The sequence below is a fragment of the Siniperca chuatsi genome, linkage group LG5, assembly GCF_020085105.1.
Source record: "Siniperca chuatsi isolate FFG_IHB_CAS linkage group LG5, ASM2008510v1, whole genome shotgun sequence".
Lineage (NCBI taxonomy): Eukaryota > Metazoa > Chordata > Actinopteri > Centrarchiformes > Sinipercidae > Siniperca > Siniperca chuatsi.
In genome coordinates, this window is record NC_058046.1 from 26,966,194 (window position 1) to 26,992,652 (window position 26,459).

Below are 26,459 nucleotides of genomic sequence, written 5' to 3' on the forward strand. Positions count from 1 at the left end.
TTGCCACACCACAATGAGAAAAGCAAAATTACATAATGGCTAGCTTTTTTACATTCAATGATGTGGTTAAGGTTATGGCAAAAATACTATGATTAGAGTATGGTTAGGGTTAGGCAACTTCAGCACTTGGTCAAGTATAGAGAAAGATTATGATTACAGTTATTAACAAGGCGACCATTCATTTCATGTCTGTAACGGGATGTGAATTCCGATCAACTGCATGATAATTAGACTTGCTTCATGCGCATCCATCACCGCAATCTGCCCACTCTCACATTTTGCCCATTTTTTTCTTTCGTTTCGAGCCCACCTCCCAACAGGAGTGGGATCGACCATTCAACTCGCTTAACACTCTGGTCCACAATGTACCTTGTGATTTAAGAGGTGTGTGCGGCCAGCTCATCTGCAAGCCTCTGCAACCTATGGTTACCCATAACACCCTCCTCCGTGTAGACCCACAGAGACGTTTACGTGCATCTTCGGAGAAGTATAATTCACTGTTCACAAATACTCAGGTCTACATCAATAGTTTCATACACATTATTGCTAAACTGTCCAATTAAACAAAATTAAATTACATACAGTAGGGACTGGAGGATGCATGCATGTTCACCAAAGCCAGGCAGTGTCCAAATGGCATGTCACCCTGGTTGGTTGTAAAACCATGTATGATTACACATGTAGACCCACCCAGACTAACACTGTAAACCTGCATCACTGTGTCAGTAACAGGGATAATAGCTGAATGGCAGCTTTGCCTGAAGGAAAACACACAGAGATGGTCAGAAACTATGAACTTCTGTAGTGGTTTTGTTTGGTTGGTTTTGAGTGTTGGCGGACAATGTTCTGGTGTGTGTGTGTGTGTGTGTGTGTGTGTGTGTGTGTGTGTGTGTGTGTGTATAGGCGTATGCACTAGAGGACAGTGTAATATTGTTTTGGAGCCTTGTGGGTGGGACGGAGCTAACACCTGAATGAACCTGTCACTGCAGACACATTGCTTTTTCAGCTCCAGCGATTACACTGCACCCAGACACACTCAACATTTTCTGGGTGATTCTTTGTACATGTGTGTGTGTGTGTGTGTGAGAGAGAGAGAGAGAGAGAGAGAGAGAGAGAGACAGAGAGAGAAGTGTGTTGCTTGTGCACTTCCTGTGTGCATGTGTCTGTGAGTGTGAGAGAGACAGGAACAGAGAATGAGAGTGACAGAGCATTGTGTCTTGGTGTGTATGTGTCTAAACCTCTGCTGTATTTTAGGTTTCTCCCTGGAAAATATGAAATAGGACTACTGCTACTGTGTCCTTCGAGGTTAAACAACAAGTCACATTGATGGATACACGCACATGCTCACACATAGGGCATGGTAGACCTCAACAAAAAAATCCCAAATTCTCATAAATTCAAGTTTATTTTTTCTCTCTTTGCTACTCTATAGTACCACATAGAAACTACTGTACACTTGTGTGTCATTCAGCGAGACACCCACTATCACACTTTATGTTACAGAGGACTGTCATTGAACAGGGCACGTCCCAGGCCTGAATGCATGTTACTAAGTGAGTGTTACCAGGTTCCAAAAAATGTACATAAAACAAAGACAAATAATGGGCAAAGAATTCCAATAAATTAGGTGAAGATTTGCTTTTTTCATTTAAATAGAGCACTAATGCAGGGATGTGACTTGACAGGTGAGAGAGTGTTTGGGCTGACAAAGAAAGTGTGTGTGTGGTGCTTGAAAAACAATCTATGCAGACATCATCAACTAATAACACATTCATGTCATACTGTAGTTACCATAATTAGTAGTTTTCTGTGAAGAATAAACAAACGTATGCCTCACGTCAGCCAAAGTCTGTCATTTAAACCTAAATGTATTGGATATGATGTATTGTCAATGCACAGTATGTTTTAACCTTCACACAACCAACAGTCATACAGTTGTCTTGAGTTGTCCCATGACGGGAGCGTTTGCAAGTCCTAAACATGAGGAATGCTTCCCATCCATCCCATATGATGTAAACGCAGCATAAATAATTACCAGACTTAAGACTTGTTCTTGTTGAGCTGAGCAGCTACAGTATGATGTTGTAAAGTCCTGCTACCCAAAACCCGAAACTCTGTTGGACCCGTCAGGCTTGGATCAAGTTTGAGTCATTTTGTTGCATATCTTCAGGCTTTGGTTGAGTTTGGGTTGTGTTTTTTTCAAATGTTAATAATCAAGGAATCTCTCTCTCTCTCTCACTCTGTGGATCTCCCTCTCTTTCACTCTGACTGCGCCAAGCAGCTTGTCACTGCTCATTGACAGCCAGTAATGGATGAAATAAAGCAAAGACTTGTTAAAGGGGAGCCAAAGGTAGGCCTGTGTATTTTAGGAACATTATGACCTTGCATGATTGGGCCTGTACAAAGCTCTGTTCTGAATTATGACCACCAATTATGTTTGAACCATGAAGTACAGCTGGGAAAAGCGTTGTGGGTTTACCAGCCACTTTCCTCTGGCAGATACTGGGAAAGGGTCGACCTGTACTTGTACATGTACTAGAAAAGGCAGATCATTATGAGATGCTGTAGTCTCTATTTGCTGGTAGTTGTAATTGTACTGTATTATTGTCACTAAACATGATACACATTGCTTGTTATAGAAATTACTTGTTAGGTAATGGTTTGCTAAGCTAATGGTGGGCTGAGGGTTAAGTACAATTGTGGTAGTTCCAAGATTAGTTTATTATTTTTCTATTTATAAGATAGCCTTCCATACGACCAAAGCAAGAAAGCAAAAGCAAAACACCCTATCTCTTTAAAGAAGGGATAACTGTAATATGATGTCAGACTGGGTTTGGTAAGAGACAGCGAGAGGCAGACAGATGGGCAGAGACAGATGAAAGAAAAGCAAGTATGGAGGGATCTGGAAGAGGTCAAGGGGAGCTGACACCCATCAGTTTTCTCTCCTTAATCTATCTGTGTAACACATCGCTCACCCCATCTCCCTAGACACACACACTCACACACACAGACATGCCAGATATCACAGACCCTCAGCAATTGGCTTTGTCGTGACCTTTAACCCCTATATATCTCTGTGTATGTGTGTGTGTGTGTGTGTGTATGTATGACAGAGCTATAAAACGTTGACTTGAAAATCTATTTACAGCTGCTTACCTTCTTTCTTTCTAATTCATGTTCCACTAGCCACTGGGCGTGTGTGTGTGTGTGTGTGTGTGTGTGTGTGTGTGTGTGTGTGTGTGTGTGAGAGTGGGTGTTAGAGAGAGCGTGTCAGTGACAGGGAAACTTTTAAAAATCAGACATACAGAGAGATTTTTCAGTTGCTAAACTGTATCTAAATTATTTTCAGAGCACCTTTGTTGCTTGTCGCTGTGAAACAGTCGACTGTGGTGTGTGTTGAATGTTTATCTCCAAAATCCTACCCAGGAGACCTTTTGTGTTACACTTACTGTGAACTGCAAGTGGGTATATTTCAATGATATCTTGACCGCAGAAAATGTACTGTCACATTTCAGATAATGTTTTTATTTAAGAACTGCTGTGTTTCTTTTGCTCTGTGTGCAACGGCTTACGGCACCACAAACACAACATTTTATTGCATTGTGTTGACATTTAATTTTATTTTGACTCTTTAATCATTTATTCATTCATTCATTTTGAATCTGACCACAATCCTCTCTACTGGGGCTTGACTTCCAAACACAGCCCCAGCCCTAGCTATGACATAGTTGGCTCAGGTCCTGAAGAAGGATATGCAAAGAATTTCTGTAGGGATAAATGATACAACTGGATGTGATTCACACTAGCAGCACACAGAATCAGGATGTCTGACAGGCAGCGAGGCAAAGCAGGTAATGACAAAGTTGTGAGGGCATGGTGTGCAGCAGAAATCCAAGTTGTCAAAATGACAGACAAAGTTCTGTATATAGGAATCACAATAGAGAGGTAGAGGTAGTGATGAATATGTCTTTTTTTCTAAAAGTTGCAGTAGTTTTCCAGGTAGAAAGTTTGAACTGAATCTGAAAGTAGTTATCTGGAGATTTTACAAACATATTCTTATGATAATGAGTGATAGATCTTTAAAATGATTTTAAGATTGATAATGTATCTTGGAATCACTGACACACAGTGGTTTTAGAGGTGCTGGTAGGCAGATTTTGTACCTTTTAGACAGAACCGGCTTGGCCCCCCTTCCCCATTTTCAGTCTTTATGCTAAGCTAAGCTAACTGTCTCCTTTTATTATCGCAAAGTAGTTTTGAGACTGCATCCAAATCGTTTTGAGCAATGCTGCTGCTCTGTGGTGATGACCAACACATTAGCATTATAAACATAACAATATTTAGACACACTGACCATACACCTATACACCACATAAACACACTTGCACTGACTTTTTGGAAAAGGCATAAAGCAGAATGGCTTTTATCCATTAAGCTGTAAAATGTGCTATTATTTTTGGATGGGATGATTTGACTCCCCATTTCTCTCCCACACCCTCAAACACAACACACACACTCACACACATATGCGCACATGGATAGTGTGATTTCAGCTTTTGCACCTTCTTTGCAGTCCTCAAGGCAGAAGCACTCATCATTATCCCTTCCATCGCCAAGATCCTCACCGCAATCATCCTCTTCATCATTCTGGTCATTATTATCTTCATAATCACATTTTCAGAAGTAGCAGTAGATGCTTAGTATGGAAGTAATATACAGATTATTTTTTCAATTCCAGAGATTGTGAATAGCTCAAGGGCACAAATACACTTACAGTGTATTACAGAATGTTTTGAAAGTGGTTTACACTAAAGTTACATGCCACCATTTTGAAATGGTAACAATGACCCTTTATCTCTCTTTATCGTCTCTCTCTCTTTCATTCTCTTTCTCCATTAATGTATAATGCTCTTTTACTAAATTTTCATGTAGAAAAGATTTTATTTTTTCACTGGTCACTCAAATGCTCTGCACTTGCATTACATTATGTTTTGTTGTCTGGTATTAAAGGTAATCTACCATTATCTATGACTATAAGTGTGAGTATTGCTCTATCCTGAGTAAGTGGACAAAAAAAAGTTGTGTTGACCCAAATGAGACCTGAAAGTGGCAGTCTTTGGTCATCATGTTTTTGCACTGCACTTCCCAAGAATTATTTGTCAATCTTAAAATGTGGCCAGTACTGTGCAATTGTCCTCCTCAGATTTTAAGGTGTGCTTTGATTTTTATACAGGGAACTTTTTACATTGTCTGGCCAGTCAGGGTGGTTATCAGTGCGGGTGGTTTTGCAGGAAAGACCTAAAAATCGTTGGGTTTTTAAAACAGAAAATGTAAAAGATTTCATTACCCAGACAAATATATATTTTATACCTTACTCTTTCTCTTTCTTTAGATTGGAAAGTCCATCATATGAGGTGATGCAGCTTGACTTTGAGGTGGATAACGTGATCAACCTGGTTCCAACCCAGACTCTGCACTGGAACGTCGAGTATCCAGCTGGAATGCAGACAAGTACCAGGCAAACGGAGAAAGTCTCGCACCTCTACATCAGCAACGCCGACATACAGGGAATCGTACCGCTGGCTGAGGTAAGGGACGACTTGATAGATGAGCACAGATACTGATATCTGTGAGCATACATATTGACATACCAGGCAGCACACATTTCTTATGCTGGAATAGACTCCATTTTGCCTCATCCTAACCTCCTTGCTGACATCTGCTGCCCAGAGCCCATCCCCTTCCTCCAGGTTGATCAAAGCTGTAAAGGTCAGCTTGCTTACCCCCTCCTGTGGCTACAAGCCTCCTGGTCACACACACAGCAGGTTTCACTCTCACAGGTTTCAAAATGACAAGCAGCCTCACAAATATGGACACACAGACTCACATTTGCAATTGTACTCATCCACTAAAATTCACAAACACACCTACCTTCATGCACAAATGCTTCCCCTGTGTATGCGCCATGCTGGCAGATGTCATTCCTGGTGAGACTCAAACACATTTGCCTCTTTAGGTCTTAAAAGGCTGCTTTCCATATAGACCCGAAACCTTCATTGTTCCTTCTACTCAGTATTTGAGTCTAGACAGACACAGACACATCCAGAAACAGACATTGCTGCTCTGGCTAAAGCAACCAAGGACCTCAGGCTACAAAGTGAGGAGGTGGATGCTTTTCAAAATACTCCCAGTTCCATTACCACTGAGGTAAAGCTAATCTAGCCTGATAGCCCTCCTTCAAACAGCAAAGCCCTAGTGAGAAAACCCAATTTTGTTCAGGGCTTTTGCAACCCCTGTCTATTTCACACACTGGAAAAAGCAAGCTTGAAACCATCATTTCAAATAGCAGTGCTGTTGGGATTTTGCTATCTTTTTTTAAGGGGGCAGTGCGAATAGAGCTGAGGGATGACTAATGCTGCATCTCATTCCCCTGTATTATTTAAAACAGAAGTATTTAAATGTATGTTTCAGTGAAAAAGCTCACGGATATTAGTTGAATGTTTAGGTATATACAATGATATCACTAATTTACATGTGACCGTTGAGCATGTATTCGTTTAAAATCTGGCATGTTGTGTCATAAATTATTGCATTAACAATATCCACCACTAACTTGAAGAAATGGCAGCCTTGAAATATTCTTAAATCATTTTGACTATATAATTATATTATGTAAAACTTTACACATTTCACCATTTCATCATGCTGATTTACCATTTTCATACTCGTCAGACAATTTAGTGACTCCTGTACTCAGTAACTCAGAACTGTATCATAACTGTTCCCATAACTATCATCATAGTAGTAGTTCCTCAATCAGGATCCGCAGACACTCAGAGCTTTCAGTGGGTCCTACTAGCAAAATAAGAGGTTTGAATGCACCGTTTTTATCCAGCCCCATGTCCTAGAAATGTTGTGTATATACTCTAAAATGGTGTATACGGTAATATATTTTGGAGGAAATGTGGAACAACAACATTTTTTCCACTCCACAAAATGCTACTCTCCAGTACAGCACAGAAGTCTTGAGGAGGTGGTTGGGGTGGATGATGGACAAACAAACATAGGACTTTGACATCAGAGGCAGGGGTGCGTGTCCTTTGGTTAGGTGTAGGCTACTAAAAGTCTAACATTAACTTTGGTTGAGGTTAGGGGAAGATCACTGTTTTGGTTAAATATCCATTCATTAAATAATAAGTAAAAATGTCCTGCCTCATGTAATCATTGACTTTTTCAAGATTTAAGCGAGACAACAACCTTTCCCTCACCTTAAGTGCTTAGAGTTGCCTATACATAATGCTGATGCAGTGCAATATTGTAGGGAATGTGTTGCATCAGTTCCTTGTTGTTTCTTTCTAAACGTATATGCTGTTGTAGTATATAAACGTAATTTCTAGGAGACGATTGTTTCAATTAGAACTTATCGCCATAGGAGTGATTCTTCTAATCAGAAGAATCTCTCCCTCTCTACAGTTACCTCCCAACATTCAAGACAGAAAAAAAATGTGACATCTACAGTCTGATTACATGTATTCTGTTACTTCTAAAGTGCGCACACACACACAAATAAATACACATATCTTTGTATACACACACCCACACACCCAGTTTCACACTCCATCACTTTTTTGCCCCTCTCCTTTGGGTAAAAGCATCAAAATGACAGCTATTACAAGTCATTTGGGCCCCCTGATTTGTTTACCAGAACTGCTGACCAGGTGTTGATTGTTGGTTGGTTGTTTAAGGAGTCTGTCACTGAGAGGGGTCTCTATGATAGGTCACTGAGATGAAAGCTCCAATGTGTCTTGGTCTTCGGAGGAAGGAAGGTGAAGGAATTAAATTATGAGCTAGAATCTTCAAAGGGACCTGGGTGTAAAAGTCTTGTATCATCCTTCCTAAACAATTCCACATCTGAGGATTGGAACAAAAGTGCCATATCACAAGTACAACCATGTAACAAAATGTGGGATCTTTACAGCTGTTACATATTGAAACGGCCTAAAAACAATGCCTCACAAATAATTGCAACAGGAGCACTCAACACTGGCTTTTAAACATTATTTCTCTGTCTGATCTGTTTGGGTGATTCAACTCCACGTCAGCCATCATCTAGCATCTCCCAGATCAGCTTATCATCAGTACTGATGTTGAAATGCAGTGGGTTCTCTCTTTACAAGGCAACAATGAAAACCAGAACACTGCCTGTCATTACCAAGCCCTCTCCAACATTTTCCTCCTAATTCCACATATCCATTAATGTTCTGGTCTCTTGGCTGAGCGGGAAAGAAAGAGGCCCTCTTCAGGAAACAAGGGATTATTAGGAGTAATTTGTCTCTTGTGGGGGCTGAAAAATTGGTTTCATCTTTTAGAGAGTAGAGAACAGGTGAGGAAAGAGTTCGGGAGGGAGGGAGGGGGAGACAAAAAGAGAGCCAGAGAGATGTGGAAACAGACAGACTGACAGAAAGAGACAGATAGAAGTAAGATTTGAGGGAAAATTAGATTAAACCTATTCATTAATTGTGTGCTGTCTGTGCATTGATTAAGCTGTTTGCATTAGTCTATTCAGTGACACCTTTTCTAATAATGTTCCCATCCGTTGCGTGATTTTTGCAAATAGTCAAACACACAACCGTTTTAAGCCCTAAACCAGCTAAATAAAAAGAACATTTATTGCATTGCACCTGATTTCCTAAGCTGCATCATTCCTGTCACTTCCTCCTCAAACAAACCATCTATCGCCTGATTCACAGAGCCTTTGCTGAATTGCAGCAAAGTGGGGATTTTGAATGAATTGCCTGAGGAGAACAGTTGGGTGGAGCAGGAGAAGTGCAAACTGACCAGATAAACTTTCCTTTTATTTAACCCAGACAGTCCTCTCAAATTTTAGTCAGAAATTTTTTTTTAAATTTGAGGAAGGAGATAGGCCATAAGCTTGGCGAAGCTTGATTCATTTTTAAGCCGCGGCTAAAAGAGGCAGTAAAGTACATAACATTCATAGTTTCCAGAGGCAGTTAATCCACCACCATTTGCCTTACACAATAAACAGCTCTGACAATTCTGCTGTTGGTTCTAAATGCAATTATTTTGTCCTACCCTAACTATATTCCTATTGGACAGTTTGTGAATTTTTAATTTCAGATTGCATTCCCATTGGCTAGGGTATATCGCACAGTGTGTCTGAAATGCCATAGATTATGTCAGCATGTCACTAGATGGGACATAACAGAAACAAATTGGCTATGGCCCAGTTGCATGTGCTGAAAGGTTACAGTATTGGACATTTAAAAAACAAATTGCACTATAATAGTTATAGTGGTGGTGGTAGTAGCAGTAGTAGTAGTATTCAATTATTTAGTTAGTATATTTCACACAGAACTGTTGTGCAGTGACAGAGGCATATACAGATAACGTATAGTCATTTCTGAAAACAAGTTACATGACCATGCAAATATCAAAGCTAATTTAAATTTTAAAAAAAGTGAACAGTATGTGTGGTACATAGACGGCATAGGGGACGTCACTGATCACGGTCAAAGAGTCCATGCTGCATCCTCGCATAAGGCAAAAGGCAGCAAAGCACAGGAGTGTTGAGACGCCTGAAGTTTCAGCACCATGGACAGCGTCACAGTGTATGCTATGTGGCAGCATCAGAATCCTAATGGGACACAGTTTTGCGTTTATGTTATGGTAATTGCTTGTTAAAATGAAAAGTCCTGCTCTTTGGATAGTTTTGTCAATAAATGTTTGACTTTACCTAGTTTACAAGAGGCCCATATCTGTGATATAACTAATGAGAGAAAACATGAGAGAAAATAATGGACACAAATGGACACAGAAAGCAAAACAACCTGTGATGTTAGCCAGGGGGATAACAGGATGAAAAGGGAGGTCAGAAATTAGCCTGCCATACTTCCCATGCTCTTAGACATATTTTAGCGGCTGATAAATTGGACCAGTAATTATGTTAGTTTATGTTCCCTACAAGTGCCATTACGCACCTCTGCCTGGAATGAGGCTGTTTCACAACCCTTCAGAGTGAGGGAGAGAGAGAGACAGACTGAGAAATATTTTCTCCAGCAAGATTTGAATACATTAAATTAAGATGTGTTTCACACGTTAGCAGCAATGTTTCTGCTAGACCATTGTGCCAATAACCTAGATAAACATTTTTTGATTGAAGTTTTGATTGACAGAGAAGGAAGGATAAAGATGTAGAGACAATTTCTTGACAATCTGCATATCCCATCTGAACTTTTGTTGAAACACTACCTGTGCCTTTTTGTAACAATGCCTTTTTATGTCTGCTTCTATTTGCATACATTTATCCATTTGCTGTGTATAGAAGAGGGAAGGGGGAATTGAATAGTTTTCGTAACTCTCCTCTGTTCCTCTCCCTGTTTCTTCCTTCTCTCTTCCCTTTCTGATCAGCTTCTGATCTGTTTCATCCTCTTTCCCCTCCCTTCTCCTTTCACCTCCACCTTCACCCTATCCCCGTTATTCATTTTCTCTCTTCTTCTTCTTGTCTGTCTGTCTCCCTCTGCCTCTTCTCCATCCCTCTCTTTCTTTCTCCACAGAGTTTCACCTCTCTCTGAGGCTTTGCTGTGTAATTAATTATTAATTGGAACACTTGTTTATCTTTGTTGCTTGAAGATGCCCATGAGTTTCACTTCTCAATGGGCTGTGTGTGTAGCAGAGCAGTTATAAGTGCTTCCTTAATTTGCCTCTTCTGATTGGTTCTCTCTAAAAGGAAATCAGTAAGTAGGAAGAGGAAACTGAATAGTCAATAATCTGTTGATGAAAGCAGACACACACACACAACTGAGTTTTCAAACTCAATTATAGATTTACCATTTTCACGGTCTGTGTGCTTATTAAAAACAGCCTTTTCTCCCTTTCTCCCCTACCAGTTTTTTTATCGTTATGTCCCGAGCTATTGTTTTCTCAATTCCCCTATGTTCTGTGTGTTTGTGTGTGTCTCTCGGCAGTGGTCTAAATACCTGTGCTTGCTAATTTACACTGACAATAAGCAAGACAATGGAGTCAATCTTTCAAACACACTCCTCAGGTTCTCCCTGTTTGTTTTAACTCACACACTGTTTGGCAGAGTCGCCTGTATTTTTGTTTTGAAGAAAACCTTACTGTCAGATTTCAGAGATATTTTATTTTCAAGGCCATGATCAAATCGTGATAGATAATTTCCCTATTTGTCATAATATTCATTCAAAGCACGCACACTGAGAAAATTTTAACCGTTTAAACTTTTTTTTTTTTGGAGAGTGCGTGACAAGTCCTGACATTTTTAGAGGTACTTTTGACAGATATTTCAATTAATTTAACACTGTTATTCTGACTATTAACCCCCATTACAGCTGTTTTATTCACTATTGTATGTCTTCCACTTTCTAAAGAAGCCAGCAAGTCTTCACCCATACACCTCTACTTCTCTTCAGTTACAGTATTTGCTTGTTACCAGCCTTCAACCACCCAATTAATCAACACATATGACATATTCTATAAATTTGTGTGTGTGTGTGTGTGTGTGTGTGTGTGTGTATTTGGGTCACTGAGAACTTGCGTGTCCTGGGCTCCAGGTTCATTTCCATACCAAGCGACTCTAGCTCGCACCAATCACTCAACAAGTATAGGAGACAAAAGAGAGGGGGGAGGGAGTGTGGGAGGAAGAGAGCGGGAGAGATGTTTAATGCTAGAAAAACAAGTTTGGAGGTAAGTTAGAAAATGACAAAACCTATACAGCTAGAGGAGGGCACTAGTCTTACGTTCTAACAAAATGTAAAAAAGAGGCAGTAGATTCATGCAAAGTCAATGAAAGATGCCAGATAAAGGCACATTTGCTCTGGGCAGGCTGTATTGAGAGGAAGAAGCATTTTCTCCTCTTTAAACGTTGAAGTTGCACAAGACATTCACCTGATATAATACAAATGCCAGTCAGCTTCAAGCAAACCCCTGTCACTTATTGTATATTTAGCATTGCAAAAAACGTCCATTGCTTTGTAGCTATGACAATAATGTCTGAACATAATGTTTACAAAAACTACATTTCCAACTTTTCCAACTTTGCAAAGGAGACAGTGATGGTGGCACTGGCAAAGACACAATTTCTGTATTTTGTTGTGATAAATGCCTGTATCAAAAAACTTTCATGTTGTCAATGCACTGCTACTGCTTATTTTCCAAGTCAAGTGAGCAAACTTTTAATTTCACTATAATTTCATCTATTAAGTTTCAATAAGTACTCCCTAGTAATGTACTATTGTAATAATTGTTCACTCTAAAGAATATTATATCACCAAATATTGTGTTGGTATGCTGGTTTAGTCCAAACAAATACTACCGTTGCTTTCATTTTTAGAGATAGGGGAGAAACTAAAGAGTGGAATCACCCACTGTAGTTTGTGGTTGGAATGAAAACCCACTTGACACCCACTGAAATTTAGAGATAAAATGAGACAAATTGAGAAATGGAGGGAGAAAAAAAGCTTTCATTTTCTGACAAGATTCGCTGATTTGACTTTTGCTTTTTTGATGAACCAAATCATAAACTGAGAACAGCCTCCTTCATGCTCAGTCACATTTAATCCTGCCCGAGAGCTGCTTAGTCCAACCACAATATCCTCATGGGCCACTAAAGCAGCTGTACTGGGGCACTTGGAGACTGAGTGCTGTGCTCAAGTGTACATCAGCAGCAATCTAAAAGGGAGAGGAGAGTCTTGCCACCAGATTGACAACTTGGAGTTAAAACTGGCCACCCTCTTACTACAAACCCTAATTATTTTAAGATTTAGGCCAACTGCTGCCACCACACAAATGAATTAACTTATGAAAGCAAGAAGGTGCGTTCATCAAGAGACAAAAACCTGCCAGGAATACACAGAGAGGAGAGAGGGAGAAGGATACAGATAATAAGGTAGACAAAAAATCTATCGATTTAGCATACAGAAATTCTCCTTCACATGAAATTAGCTTGGTTAGCTAAGTACCAGATGATGATGATGATGATGATGATGAGGTGACACAGAGAGAGAATGAGGAGAGAGAAAAGATTTACTAATTCGAAAGAGGCCGGATGAGGGGGTGGGAAAAGAAGAGGGATAAGGGGGAGAGGTTAAATTGATAGATGTAGGCAGGAAAGAGAATAGACAGAAAAATTAGAGAGGGGTTTGACTAATTGATAGAAGTGAAAAGGGGAGACAAAGGGAGAGAAGGATGGAGAAATAAAGGGAGGGCAAAGGAAGAGTGAGCACGAGAGGGAGGAAATTAGACAAGCAAAAATGGCAGAAGTGGGTGGAGAGGGGAGAGAGAGTGAGAGTGCTATAGAGAGAGAAAGAGGAGGGCCCAGTGGAGGTGCACAGCACCATGTAATAGTCCCTTGGAAGTCCTGGGCAGCACAGAGGAAGAGAGAAAAGAGTGAGAGACATCGGGAAAGAGAAATAGAGAGGAGGCAAGAGCAGGGCAGTTCTAATGCAATTAGGGGTCTGGAAATTGGAAGTACATTTCTCCCTGGGATCTTTGCAAGAGCGGGGTGTGTGGAGGCTTGGATGGGCTGTTAGCTTTCATATCCACCAAATGTCTTCATCCTTCCTCCCTCCTGTTCTATCTCTTCATCTCTCCCTCTCTCAATTTGACTTCTAAAAACTACTCTCTCCTTTTACAGTCCCCTCCCTCCATTTAATTTCTCTGTCTTTCCCTCCCTCGTGCTCTCCTTCCCTCCCTGACTCCATCCATCCATTTCTGTCCCTCTCTCCCCTCCCCCTCCATCTCTCTCTGCATTTTTGCATTTCATAAATTTGTGAAGAGGAAAGCAAAATGTCAGCTGCTTTTTACATTCACGTTTTGTAATTCAGACATTTAGCTGATGCTCTTTCCCATTTCGACTTGCCCTAAGTGACACAGTAGTACAAATTAAAATTTTTAGATGACCAAAAAGCAAGAACCCAAATAATATATGCAGGTATGAGAGTCAAAGTCTCAATCAATCAGTCAATCAAACTTTATTTGTATAGCACCTTTCATACAGGTTAGTGTAGTTCAAAGTGCTTCACAGATGACTGACAACACGATAATAAGACAGAAGTGTAGACAGCCTAATGAAAGAGAAAACTCTTTAATTCATTCATTTTGAAGTCTTTCTACACATCACAGGACATCAGTTAGCAGCAGTGTTTCTGCAGTGGAATATGGATCCAATTATAACTATGATGTGATCTGTTCATCCCAATAAGTTAATTAAATTGTCCGTGCCATTCTGAAATACACAGTGTGTTTATTTCATGTAGTTATTGCATACTTAAAGAAACATAAATATAAGCAAATTAAAATAAATTATATGAAAAAACAAATATCAGCAAGTTATGTGACATTTGTGAAATAGCTTTAAACTAAATCAAAATATTTTATTAAAAAGTTCTACTTACAACTTTGCATGTAAACTTTGTTTTGAATTCTCTGAAATCACAAATAGTCATACATTTGTGTTTCATTATTTGAAATGGACGTACGTTAAATGTAATTATGTTGACAAGGTAACAGATACAGTAAATAATTGCATTTGTGTTTTAGAAAACACAATCATCTATAATTATTGCTATGTGCCACATGCTGTTCTCATTATCTGAAGGTAGTTCAATATCAAAATCCCAAAAATACACATTCTTGTACCCAATCATAAAGCAAAAACTCACATACACACATAAATACAAGTATACATGTACATTAACATAGATACATACATATACATAGCCACACTGTAGGCATTCACAAACACTCATGTCATTCCACCAATATTTTTCCTGATAATTGGTGTTTCAGGAAAGGCTTAAAACAACACTAGTCTCTCTGGCTAATTACCTGCTCTAATTAGCTGTATGCATAATTACCATCGGCAAATCTAAACACTGTCCCCAAGAAGACTTATCCTTTTGGCCCCATTAGCACCTGTGTGTGCCTAGGTGTGTTTGTGATGCGAACACAAGCGCTGCGTGTGCACGTGAGGGAGTGTTTGTCCATAGATTCAATCTTTGCTTTCCATGCTGGCAGTGGGACAGGAAGGAAGTAGGTTAGGCGTGTGCTAATTGCTCCAGCAACAGGGTGATTGACTCCCAGACACCCCCATAGGTTTGTTAGCATCTCGTTAGCAGCTGCAATTAGCGTCGTGACAGACAGGCAGGTGGGACAGCAAGGGACAGCAAGGTACAGCAAGACATTGGCCTCAGACGTGAAGAGGTTTAGCATACACTTGACTCTCTCTCTCTCTGAGTGAGAGACATTCAACTATGCTGCTGCTTTGGCACAGAGAGATAATCACAGACAGAAAGATATTTTCTAAAAATCAGATGGTTTTCATACATAAACAATAAAATATACGCAAATAAAATAAAATCAATGAAAATAAATGCACGGGGGAAAAGAGCAACAATAAAAGTTTATTGACGAAACAGTAAAAGTTAGACTGTACTTTGAAAACAGTTTAGTGAATATATTTCTAATAGGCTATGGTTTTGATCTGTGCATTTTGTTGTTTGCTTATGAATCTAGTTATCAAGCAGTTTAAGCTCAATATTTTCTTTCAGTTACCTGAATGCCCAAGAGAAAAAGTGATGAAATGAACAGAGATGCAGGCTACTATCTGTTGTTCATAGATTGATTTGCTTTCCATTCTGGCAGTGGGACCGGAAAGTAGTAGGTTAGACGCGTGTGTATAGGTAAGACCCAGTGATTTTAAAAAAGGCATGTTTTAAGTTCTAATTCTATAACCCTGTATTAATTGTTTCATTATTTCTTGATATATTACAAATATGTGTCAACATTTTTTGAGTATTTTTATCAAAATGCCTCTGCTTTCTCTTCCCATAAAATGTTAAAATATTTTTGTTGACTTATCCTGAACTTTGGGGCATATATACACATATATTTATCCAATTAACTGTGGTTTGATAACTAGCATACCCCACCCATTATATTAAAAACACACTTAACCTTCAAGTAGGAGATGTGTGTGTTTATTCATTTCGGCCTCATACTCCACCTCCTGATCTAACAATGTTCCATATCGCCATGTGTTTGCTAAGCCACACACACTTTTTTTGATCAATCCAATCAAATCTAAAAGATGTGTTTTAAATAACTATATCCCACGCACATAATTCTGTTTTACACTGAAATACGTCACGTTATGGTCGCTTTATTTCACTATGACTTTAATCCCAGAGAATACAATACATGGTTGTTTTTCAGCAAGAACGGTCATTGTATCAGCACTTTATTAAATACAGTAACTATGAGAAAGGTTATCTAAGCATAAACGCTTTTTGAACAATATCCTGCCTCAAATTCACACAACTACACACATTCACACTTGGGAGGTACCTGATACAACCAGAGTCTCACAGTGTTGTCCACCCACCAGCTGGAAGTTTATTGCCTTGAAGTTATCAATTGGACATGTTTCATCACGCAGTGTGCGGTTGAATTAGTCACACAAGGATCAACAGTACGTTCAAAAACGCCCTCCCATCCTCGCCTGCTTTCCACTCTCATCACTCCCATACCCCTACACACATTATGCCGTGCCTAGTTGTTGCAATTATTCCCAATAAACACTGACATATCATCCAAAGTTTATAAGTGTTGGCAGTGTGGTGTGGGAGTAGAATATGTCTACACACGAGACAATGAAAATAATAATAATGTGAAAAATAAATAAGCTGTTGACTACTTGATATATGCAATCTATCACTGGAAGATAGATTACTTTCAAGAACCAACCAAACCTCCATGCTTATTTGTTTCTCTAATTATGTTTATTTTTTATTTTCTCCATTGTCAACAGTTTCACCTAGCAAATGCTAAGCTGATGGTTTAACAAGATTCTGTGAAGCCACTGAACGTCTGTCGTTGGCCATTTAATAGTTAAAGCAAGTAACTCCTTGTAAAACCACAAAATGTCATTTTTACATTTCTGTTTTCAACTAATTGAACAAACAAAATACAACATGTTAATTAGTTAGCTTTAGAGGTGTTGGTAGCCGTATTTTTTAACTTTGGACAGAGCTAGCTGTTTCCCCCCTACTGCTAGTCTTCATAGTAAGCTTATCACTTTCTGGCTAAAGGTTATATACACAAATGCAAACTGTGAGGGTATTTCTGAATTTAATTTCACAAGTTCAACATTTTATTTGTCCCTTTTTTGATCCCATACATAATACCCTATTCATTAGCCTTTACATTATCTTACACTGCATACTAGGCAGGCAACGTGTGATGAAATTATAGAAGCTCAATGAATAATATTCCCAAGGAAATCTGGGGGGAAATCATCCACACCATTGAACTAATAATCTTTTGATTAGAAAACATGGGTTCTAAAAGTCTTAAAAATAGCTCAGTTAGTAATGATTAGTCTGAAGTCTTATTGATCACAAAAAACATTTTAGCGTTTGGCCAAAGCCTGAAGTAATTTCTCTGTCTAAAAAATAGATTTGATGCTATCACACATACACACACATACACTCACAAGAACGAAATAGTATACATAGGAACACACTCAAACATGCACACACCCACACACACAACTGTAGTGCAGCCAAATAAATTAGCCGACACTCCTCAGGCCTAATAGTCTGGCTGTAATTAACATTGTCATAGTGATAATAGCCATTTATCCCTGACATATCACACACACACCGACGGTCCAAAACCTCTATCTTGTCTAGGCAGCTCGCCCAGCTGTCACCTCCCTCATCTGTTTCTCATCCTCTAACCTCTCCTCCTTTTTCTCCTCCTCTTTAGTATTTAGACCTCATGATCCTTCTTTTCCTGTTTTCACATTTCCTTTTTACTCAGTCACCCCCCTCCTTCTCCCATCTCCTCCTCAATATTTGTACAGTCTTCTTTTTTCACTCTTTGCTCCTTTATCTCTCTCTCTCTCTTTCTTTTCAATATTCAAACCACATTATTTTTACCATCTTTCTTTTTCCTTTCTTCAGCCTTTCCCTTATTCAGTCAGTGTGTTTCTCTCTTACATTGCAATTTTGTTTCTTTTTGACATGCTGTATTCACACTGCAGCAGAATATAGTCAGCAGGAACCCAGATGTTTGTTGAGAATTAGAGAATGACATCAGACACCATTTCTGGTAGAAGTGTTGTCCTCCCTAAGATGATTGCAGAGGCAGTTTGTTGAGACTAAAGCAAGTTTTCCCCACTCTACCACAACAACAGAGTAGCACAGTTTTGGTAGATGGGGTGTGGATACAAAAGAAGATTCAACAAGCTGGCAGGTAGTGTAGGCTAAAAGGCTCCTACAGGCTACAGTTTGCAACAGGCAGGGCAGGTTTGAATCAACTAAACAAACAGTACTAGCAGACAGACGTTCATCTGCACCAGGTAATCAGCGGTACAGTTTTCAGGCAGGCAACAAGTGAACAGGTAATGGGTACAGGCACACAAAGGCAGGTGTTCTGGTAGAGAATAATTTATAGCTGACCTTTACTGAAGTTGATTGAGACTAAGGTGCAACAGGAAGGTGACTAGGTCAGCTGATTAACAGAAGGTGGAACCTCACTAGTGGGCAGATGAGAGATGGAAGAATCGAGTTTAGGTTAACAAATAGATGCAGACAGAAACTAAACCAAAATATTTCATGCCAGGCAGAAGATCTCAGGTGGACCCAGGGGCAGGACAGAAACAGGGCTGGGAACCTCAGGCAGACGGCCCAGGGGCAGGACAGAAGGGCAGAGCAGGTCAGGAGGGCGTCCAGGAGGCAGGGCTGAAGGGCTAAGCTGGTCCGGGTGATGACCAGACGTACAGAGCAACTCAGGAGGTCGGCGACAAAGGCGAAACCCCCTCGAGGATAGAAGGTCTCTGGAGGTCTGACGGGATGCCGGTGGCGAAGACTGAAGCTCAGCGGCGAAGGCAGGACCCTTCTGGAGGCTGGCGACGTGGCTGGAGTTCAAGATTGGGGTCTGGTGACAGAGCAGTTGGGAAGCGGTGAGGACGATGAAACATGACGTCGGCAGGAGCCACACTTCCTTCTGGAGGGTTTTCCAGAAGGTGCCTCCAACAGGAACAGGCTGAGGTGTAAGCTGATTAGCAGGCCAAGGCACAGACTGGTGGCTAGCACGCAGGAGGTAGGCATGCAGGGATATCAGCTGGGATCTAGCAGGCCAGGATTCAGGCAGATGAGTAGCAGGCAGGGGTGCAGGCAGATTAGTAGCAGGCTGGGAACCGAGCTGATAGCTGCAAGGACTTCCAAAATCCACAGATACAAGAAACCAGGGTGTTTGACAAAGATATAATGACTAAATACACTCAGGTGAGAGGAGATAACGAGACACAGGTGTAACTAATTAGGGTGGGGCAAACAATCAAAACTGGAGGGTAAAGCAAACAAAGACAGGAATGACAGGACAAAAACCCAAAACCATGACAGGAATGCTTTTTATTTTATTTTTTTGCTTTTTTATTTATTTCAAATTAATGAATACTGTATGACTCTCTCAAACAATGAAAATGTATAACTTTATTTGTGTAGCACTTATCTAAACAAGGTTGCAAAGTGCTTCACAAATTACATGAGAATAAACAAAGATAACAGAAACTAAAACAAAGTTTTAAAAGTTAATCGTGTGTTTTAAGCTTGCTTAAAATAATTAGCGATGCAGCCAGAAGTAAGAGAACAATTAATAATGTGAAGTAAGCTAGGGTCGATGGTACCCATAACCTCTTTGAGATGGGTAAGATGTCAAGGGCTTGAAGAGGAACGCATTTGAGACTCAGTTTCGATGAGTTCAGGAAGAGAAATTTGCTGAAAATGGCTATGCAGTTCAGGACAGGCATGATGATCAGAAATATCAGCAACAACAGTGGTTGTAGGTGAAATGTTAAACTTAATGTCAGTTACTTTTTGCTTAAAAAAAGAAACATTTCACAGTCAGCATTTGAAGTGGCTGGCAAGGCGGGGGGGCACGATTATTAATAGTTTTAAATAGGAATCTAAGATTATGCTGATTACTGGTGATTAGGTTAGAGAAGTAGTTGGCTCAGTCAGAAGGTCCTTCATATACAAAGAGTGGACATGCAGTTTAGTCTTTTTCCACCTCCTTTCTGCTCTTCTGTCTAATCTAATCTTTTCTTCCGTAAGATATCGTCAATCCAAGGAGAGGTAACTTTGATCTGAGTTAAATGGGAGCAATCTAAGGTAGTTTGACAGATATTGTTAAAGCTATTGAGTAAATCATTAGCTTGAGATAGGATTCGAGAACACATAGTACTGCTAGGGTGTTTTGGGGCAGCGTAGAACACAGTGTCAAACTTGATGCAAAGGTGAGACAAAGAATTTTCCAAGACCATAGAACTGATACTCAGACCAAGGGTAAAAACTAAATCTAATGTGTGGCCACGGTTATGACTATTTACCTATGTAAATAAAATGACTCGTGATTTTTAAAAATTCTGTTGCAAAAAAACGTTGGTTAAATCATCAATGTGAATATTAAAATCACCTGCAATAGTAATTGTCAAAATTTTAAACAACGAAAGATCAAAGTTCAGAATATTCATGTGCAAAGCTAGCAATTGGTCTAGGTGGGCAATAGATCATAAGGCAAAAGACAGGTACAGTGCCACAAATTTTAAACATAGAAGCCTCAAAACTAAAGAATTTATCTGTAGTAATGGGGCAACAACAAAAATAGACCTAGGCCACCACCCCAGCCACTGTCCCTGGGAGAGCTCAAATATTCATAGTTAGGGCGGCAAAGCTCAAGCAACTGGCTGTCGTCACCAGGCGACAACCAGATCTCAGTTAAAAATAAAAAGTCTAAGTTAGTAGAGGAAATAAGAAAATTCAAAATAAAACTCTTATTAGAAAGAGATCTTACATTTAGGAGAGCCAGTCTCACAGGTAAACTTTGGCCAGCAGAGGGAGTGGTCTGGACAGGAATTAAATTATAGATCCTGCGTGCTATATTGGTGTAGTATTTGAAGGGCATATTATTTATTACAACAGTGATATTAGAAATAGATGAATATAGAAGTATGGGAATGACATGGAGTAATAGGGCCTAAGACATTTTGTGGCTGACAGGGACTAGATATCAGATTTGTGGGGGTTGCTGTGCAGGTTGATAACACTTTATTTTTTCACTAATCAAAACATGTACTGTATGGGCAATGTTTCAGGAGAATGTCTTTTTGATATTGAAAGGCCAGCAAGATAAGCATTGGACCCGGCTTAATAAGGGAACAGTCACAGGGGGAGTTAGTGAGTCAGCGGTGCGGACCTTTCTGGATCTTTTCCACTAAACAGTAAAGCATACCACGGCACACACATTGCATTAAAACAACAGCCAAAGATGTAACATATGCTGCTAACTAGCATATTGCAAGCAGTAATTAGCAATTATTACGTGTGTATATACAACAGAAAAAATTGATGTAACACTATCGTTTGTCCTGTATGGTCAGGTTATATATATAAAGTATACCTTTTTAAAATGAATGGTTCTTTATGCATTACCTTGACAACGAAGTACCTTCTGTCACAAGCCAGTTCATACTTTCCCAGTGATGGGATTTACGATCGTGGGGGCACCAAATTGTGCAAGTGCAATCAGTTAAATTTGGCTATCAAAATGATCAAAGATGATCATAACCTACATAACATACCTCTTGGGCACCACCCTGAAACAAGGGAAAGAATAGCTAATTAATTGATTCAGTCTCATAAAATACACTAAACTATCAATTTGGAACTGCGATTAATAATTAAATTAATAACTATAACCAAAATTACTATTAATAGCTAGTAGGTTGAAGGATTTGGAGCTCAACATGGAAGAGGTAGGCAAATTATTCACTCTTGTGCAACAGTAAAGAAACCAGCATAATTATACACAAGCAGTTATTAAAAGATAAACAAATCAAAAACACACAATATGAAGACTAACTCTAAATTCACTAAGCTTACAGTTACTTCTTAAAGTTAGCTGGCAGACTTTGTGTAGTAGCCGTTGGCTCTAACTATTTTTGCAGAAATCTTACGCAGGCCCCTGCTGTAAGAGAGAGTTTGTTTCTGCTGTGTCTCTGCTCCAAGCAGATTACACGGTGGTGGTGGCAGCTGCTGCTGAGCAGCAGTGCTGTAGACGAAGCCAGGAGGGAAAAAAAGACAGAGGGAGACAGCAGCAGCTGTCTGCTGCTTTAGAAGAGTTCCTCGAGAAGAGAGAAAGAACAATGGCCGCTGACCCTTTAATTGACCTAGTGACATCACAGGTCACAGGTCAGACCGACCAATGGTAGCTGGAAACTGGGTCCATGGGGCAAGGATTGTGGGAGACTGAGTTCAATGGCACTCCTTTGTTTACAGAACAAAAGAGCATGCGGTCTCCTTATAAAAGTTCAGTTAAAGTCCCACAAATGAATTCAATGGTGTCCGTTGTCTTTGTAATCTTTATTTTGTTTGTCAAACAGAGCACTATGTTGTGAAACTAAATGGTTCAATCGATCAATATCCATCTTGTTGTGTGAAGTATGAACGGAATTATGACATTGACATCCAAGAAAATCTATTGATCGCGTGAGCAAAAGTCATTATTTTATCGGTTGGCTTGTTTTCATCGGTATCCGAAATTCGCAGAAATCATAACAGCAGCGGAAATCCGCATGGCAAAATACAAAGGTTTCTTACTCTGTGTGGATAGGCCCATAGAGGTAGATGGGCTCGAATTTTTATATTTATAAATTGCAAAAATTTGTCGCGTTTGGTCTGAAAAAGCCTTAAAATGTGCTGCATCAGACGCAGAATACACTTTTACATGCTTCTACATGCACACAGTGTTTTTTTTTTCTTTTATAAGTACATCTAGATATTCAAACACAACCACATACTGGTATACACATATACCAGTATTTGTGTTCATAGACGCAAGGAATTGATGTGATATTGATGATACAACAGTTTGCAGTCTTTAATTATTTTAGTAAACAGTATTGACTTTTGTGGCACTGGGCAGCCACTCTGCTGAATCACAATATCTGTTGAAGTCGAGGTTCATTTACTTCCACACAACCAAATGCAAAAACAAGCTTTTTCCAGGACTCTCTCCAAGAAGAGAGAAAGAGGCATGTAAGGAAAGGAACAGAACCAACATGTGTAAAGTAAAATGATTCATAGTAGCATGCCACTTGACAACAGTCAGCAACATAAGTAACAGCTTAAAGTTTTTTTCCCCCACACCAACTTGAAGAAAAAAAATTATAAATTATAATAGAAATGCCAGATTCACATCACTGGCAATATTTAATTTAATGATGCTTAAGCCAGGTAGGTTGGATGGTTGGACCTCGGAATCTATGAGAATGTAATCGGTTTGGACATGAAAAATAACACTTTTAAATTCAGCAGTGGCCTAATAGCTACATTTCTCTTCTAAAGTTTAACTCTTCTGAACTCTTTCCATTCTCTAAATCACTTGCCTCTGGCTAGTGGGAAAGCTTAATTTCCTGCTGTCTTTTTGTACCAAGAATACTTCAGTTAGGAGAGATGATAATGAAGATGAAGATCACAAAGTAATGTTTTTTCCATTTAACTGTTTTGCTCTAAAACAGTTACTGCTCTTTAGCTGTGGAGGGGAACATGGGTGTATAGTAAAAATTGATGTGCCACTTGCTCTTCACAAAAGGTTAACTCACAGTTAAACTTATCTAGCGCCAACAAGTTTTTCTTTTGGTCCATGATGAAAGTTACCAAGAGTACTGCCTGTTGTACACACAAAATAATATTATGCATGCTATATGACCTGCTGTAAATTGCTCCTTTTCATGTTTCTTTACATGGAATATGACTATTGTGTAGGCTGTCTGCACCAGATTAATGACAGCACTGGTCTTTTGTTCAAATGCACAAACTGAGCCACAAACTGTTTGCAGTCGATCAAATAAAACAGTCCTCTCCAAAAAAACTGTTGCACTGGTCAGCAACAGTGACAAAGATTGCATCCTATCTTCTCCCAACAGCCAATATTCTTTCATGATCACAATGATGATCTTTCCCAAATTTAGTATTAGAAGTTTTAGTTGCCGTACCTTAACCATAACTTTACCAAAACAGAAATCACTCGTATGAGTTACTGTCTATTATCATCATTTTGTAAGAAATAGGAGATCCTCTGGGCAAATTTCATTTGTGGCTTAATTTTATTTCTATTCTTGTATTTCATGTAGAGACTGCCCATTAAAATATCAATTCTAATTCAATTATCACAATTAAATCAAAATAACATTAGTGGAGGCAGCAAAAAAGAGAACTGTAACAGTAACAAGTTGTTTGAAATGAATACATTTTTGAATGATTTAACATTTTTCTGTGGGACCAGAGGGTTTATTAGTTGACTTTGTCCCACTGTCACTGCAATTTGTGCTTTGGTTACATTTCAAGTTTTCAGAAAAAGGTGTTCATTCAAAACTGTTTCATGGCAATTATCACTGTCCAAGTTTACTTGGTGTGTGTGTATGTGAGTACTTGGGCTTCTTAGTCAGCATGCACTGTGCATTAAGGCACTTAAATCGGAAATACTGTCAAGAGCCACACAATACATACAGGCACATGCAAGCAAGTGCACACCCACACAAATGTGTGTGTGCACACATACGGAAAAAGTGTGATACACTAGATGTGTTTAATGGGTCTGTAGTAAATCGCAGCTAAGTGCCTTCAACCAATTTTCCTTTCACAGCTGAGCCCTGACACACACACACAAAGAAAATACTTTGTACACATACAGGGACAACATTGTGAGAAAAATAGCTTTATACTGTAGAGAAAATAAATATAAAAAATGTTAGTCGATCTTCAGTCAAGCCCGTCTTTACTTGTTCGTATGTAGCTGCTTTTGCTTCTTTAGCACAAAATTTAAAAAAAATAAATGTATTAGATAATTCTATTGTCTGCAGTGGTTTACCATTGCATATATTCGGATATATATGACATTTGTTACAAGTTTGAAATAGCACCTTTATAAAGTACATTAACCAAGTTTATGTCAATGCAGCAAGATAACCCGACTTAAAACAACCTCAATTAATGTGCTAACCCAGCCGTAAAAATGGAATTGGAGCAGTAACATGCTGAACATCTGATTTGCACACATGCACACCTTCACTGACTTTATTGCTTTATTAATGCCATGTATAATGCAATAAACAAAGTACATTTATACATGACCTGTAATTTCCTTTTCTAGCCTTCTGCTGTGGCCAGATGTAGATGCATGTCTCTCTCACACTCACACATGCACACACACGTTCAAGCTTTCTTTATGGTTAATTCTGTTGTTTTACTCTCTTTTACAATCTCCTTGCTTTTGCCTGAAATCATAGACGTGTAGATACATAACAAAACAAGAATTTCAGGTTGAAGGTAACAAACAGGTGAGGAGGAGCAGGGAAGAATCATGGAAAAGATCAAATTGGCCAAAGCAGTATTATAAGATAAAGATTCAAAACAAAGAAAAGAAAACAAATTCTTCTCACCCTCTTTTTCTTTATGTATGTCTTAGACAGAGAGCAATTCTCTAATTCTCTTGATCATTCTGCCCTGCTCTCTCATATACTGTACATACACTCAGATGAACACACTATTTAGAATTTCACTGCTTTGCCCCTGGTCAAACACTCAGTAAACCATCCTGTTACACTGCTCTCCCTCAAACTGTTACTTAACCTGTAGCCCATTCGTCCTTCTTCTTGTGTCAAGACATAAGGGAAGTTTTCTCTCCTCTCCCTCATCAGCAAACTTTTCTCTTTTCTCTTCTATGCAGTCTTCTTCTATACCAATCGTTTTTTGTCTTTCACTTTCTTGATGTATTATTCTCTCTCTCACTTTTTGTATTGCAGTAAAGGTTTTAGTTGGTTAACAGATCAACAGCATTACATGTTTAACACAGGAAATGGATAGTCAGTGGCAATGTTGACAATTCCAATTAGCTGCTGCGACTTCCGTGTCCTTCCTGGACTAATGCAATGCTTCCTTCACCGCAGGTGTGTATGGATGTGTACACAGAGAAATGCAAACAGTGATTACATAATGGCACAAGGGCAAGGTCTGGATCAAATTGCCTGTCTATTACTGGAGGGTATTTGTTAGCTTCCTGACAAAAAAGCCACCTACTCCATTAACAATTTGCCCAATTAGCTGATTGGTTGATATGTTGATGAATTGGTGGAAAGTGGCTTTAATGTACTTTTAGGTCATGGTGTATGTGTTTGTGTGTCAGCATGCCATTGACAGGCGTGAAATGTAGCCAAAGGGACAGAAATTGATAAATTGATTGATTTTAATTGAACACAGGGTCCCCCTCCCTGTGGATATATACATCTATGTAATTGTGTTGAAACAAGTGCATGTCTAAACAAACTATGTGATTTTTTTCCCCCCTACTAACTATAC

At 39.3% G+C, this 26,459-nt stretch overlaps 1 protein-coding gene across 4 annotated transcripts in view; it reads left to right on the forward strand.

Annotated features, from left to right (window-relative positions):
• Nucleotides 1-26,459, forward strand: part of si:dkey-215k6.1 (transmembrane protein 132D) — a 274,706-nt gene that overhangs the window by 193,572 nt on the left and 54,675 nt on the right. For all 4 annotated transcript variants that reach the window (XM_044195290.1, XM_044195291.1, XM_044195292.1 and 1 more), the window contains one exon: nucleotides 5,393-5,588. In XM_044195290.1, the coding sequence (XP_044051225.1) occupies nucleotides 5,393-5,588 (196 nt within the window). The remainder of the gene's footprint in view (nucleotides 1-5,392; nucleotides 5,589-26,459) is intronic.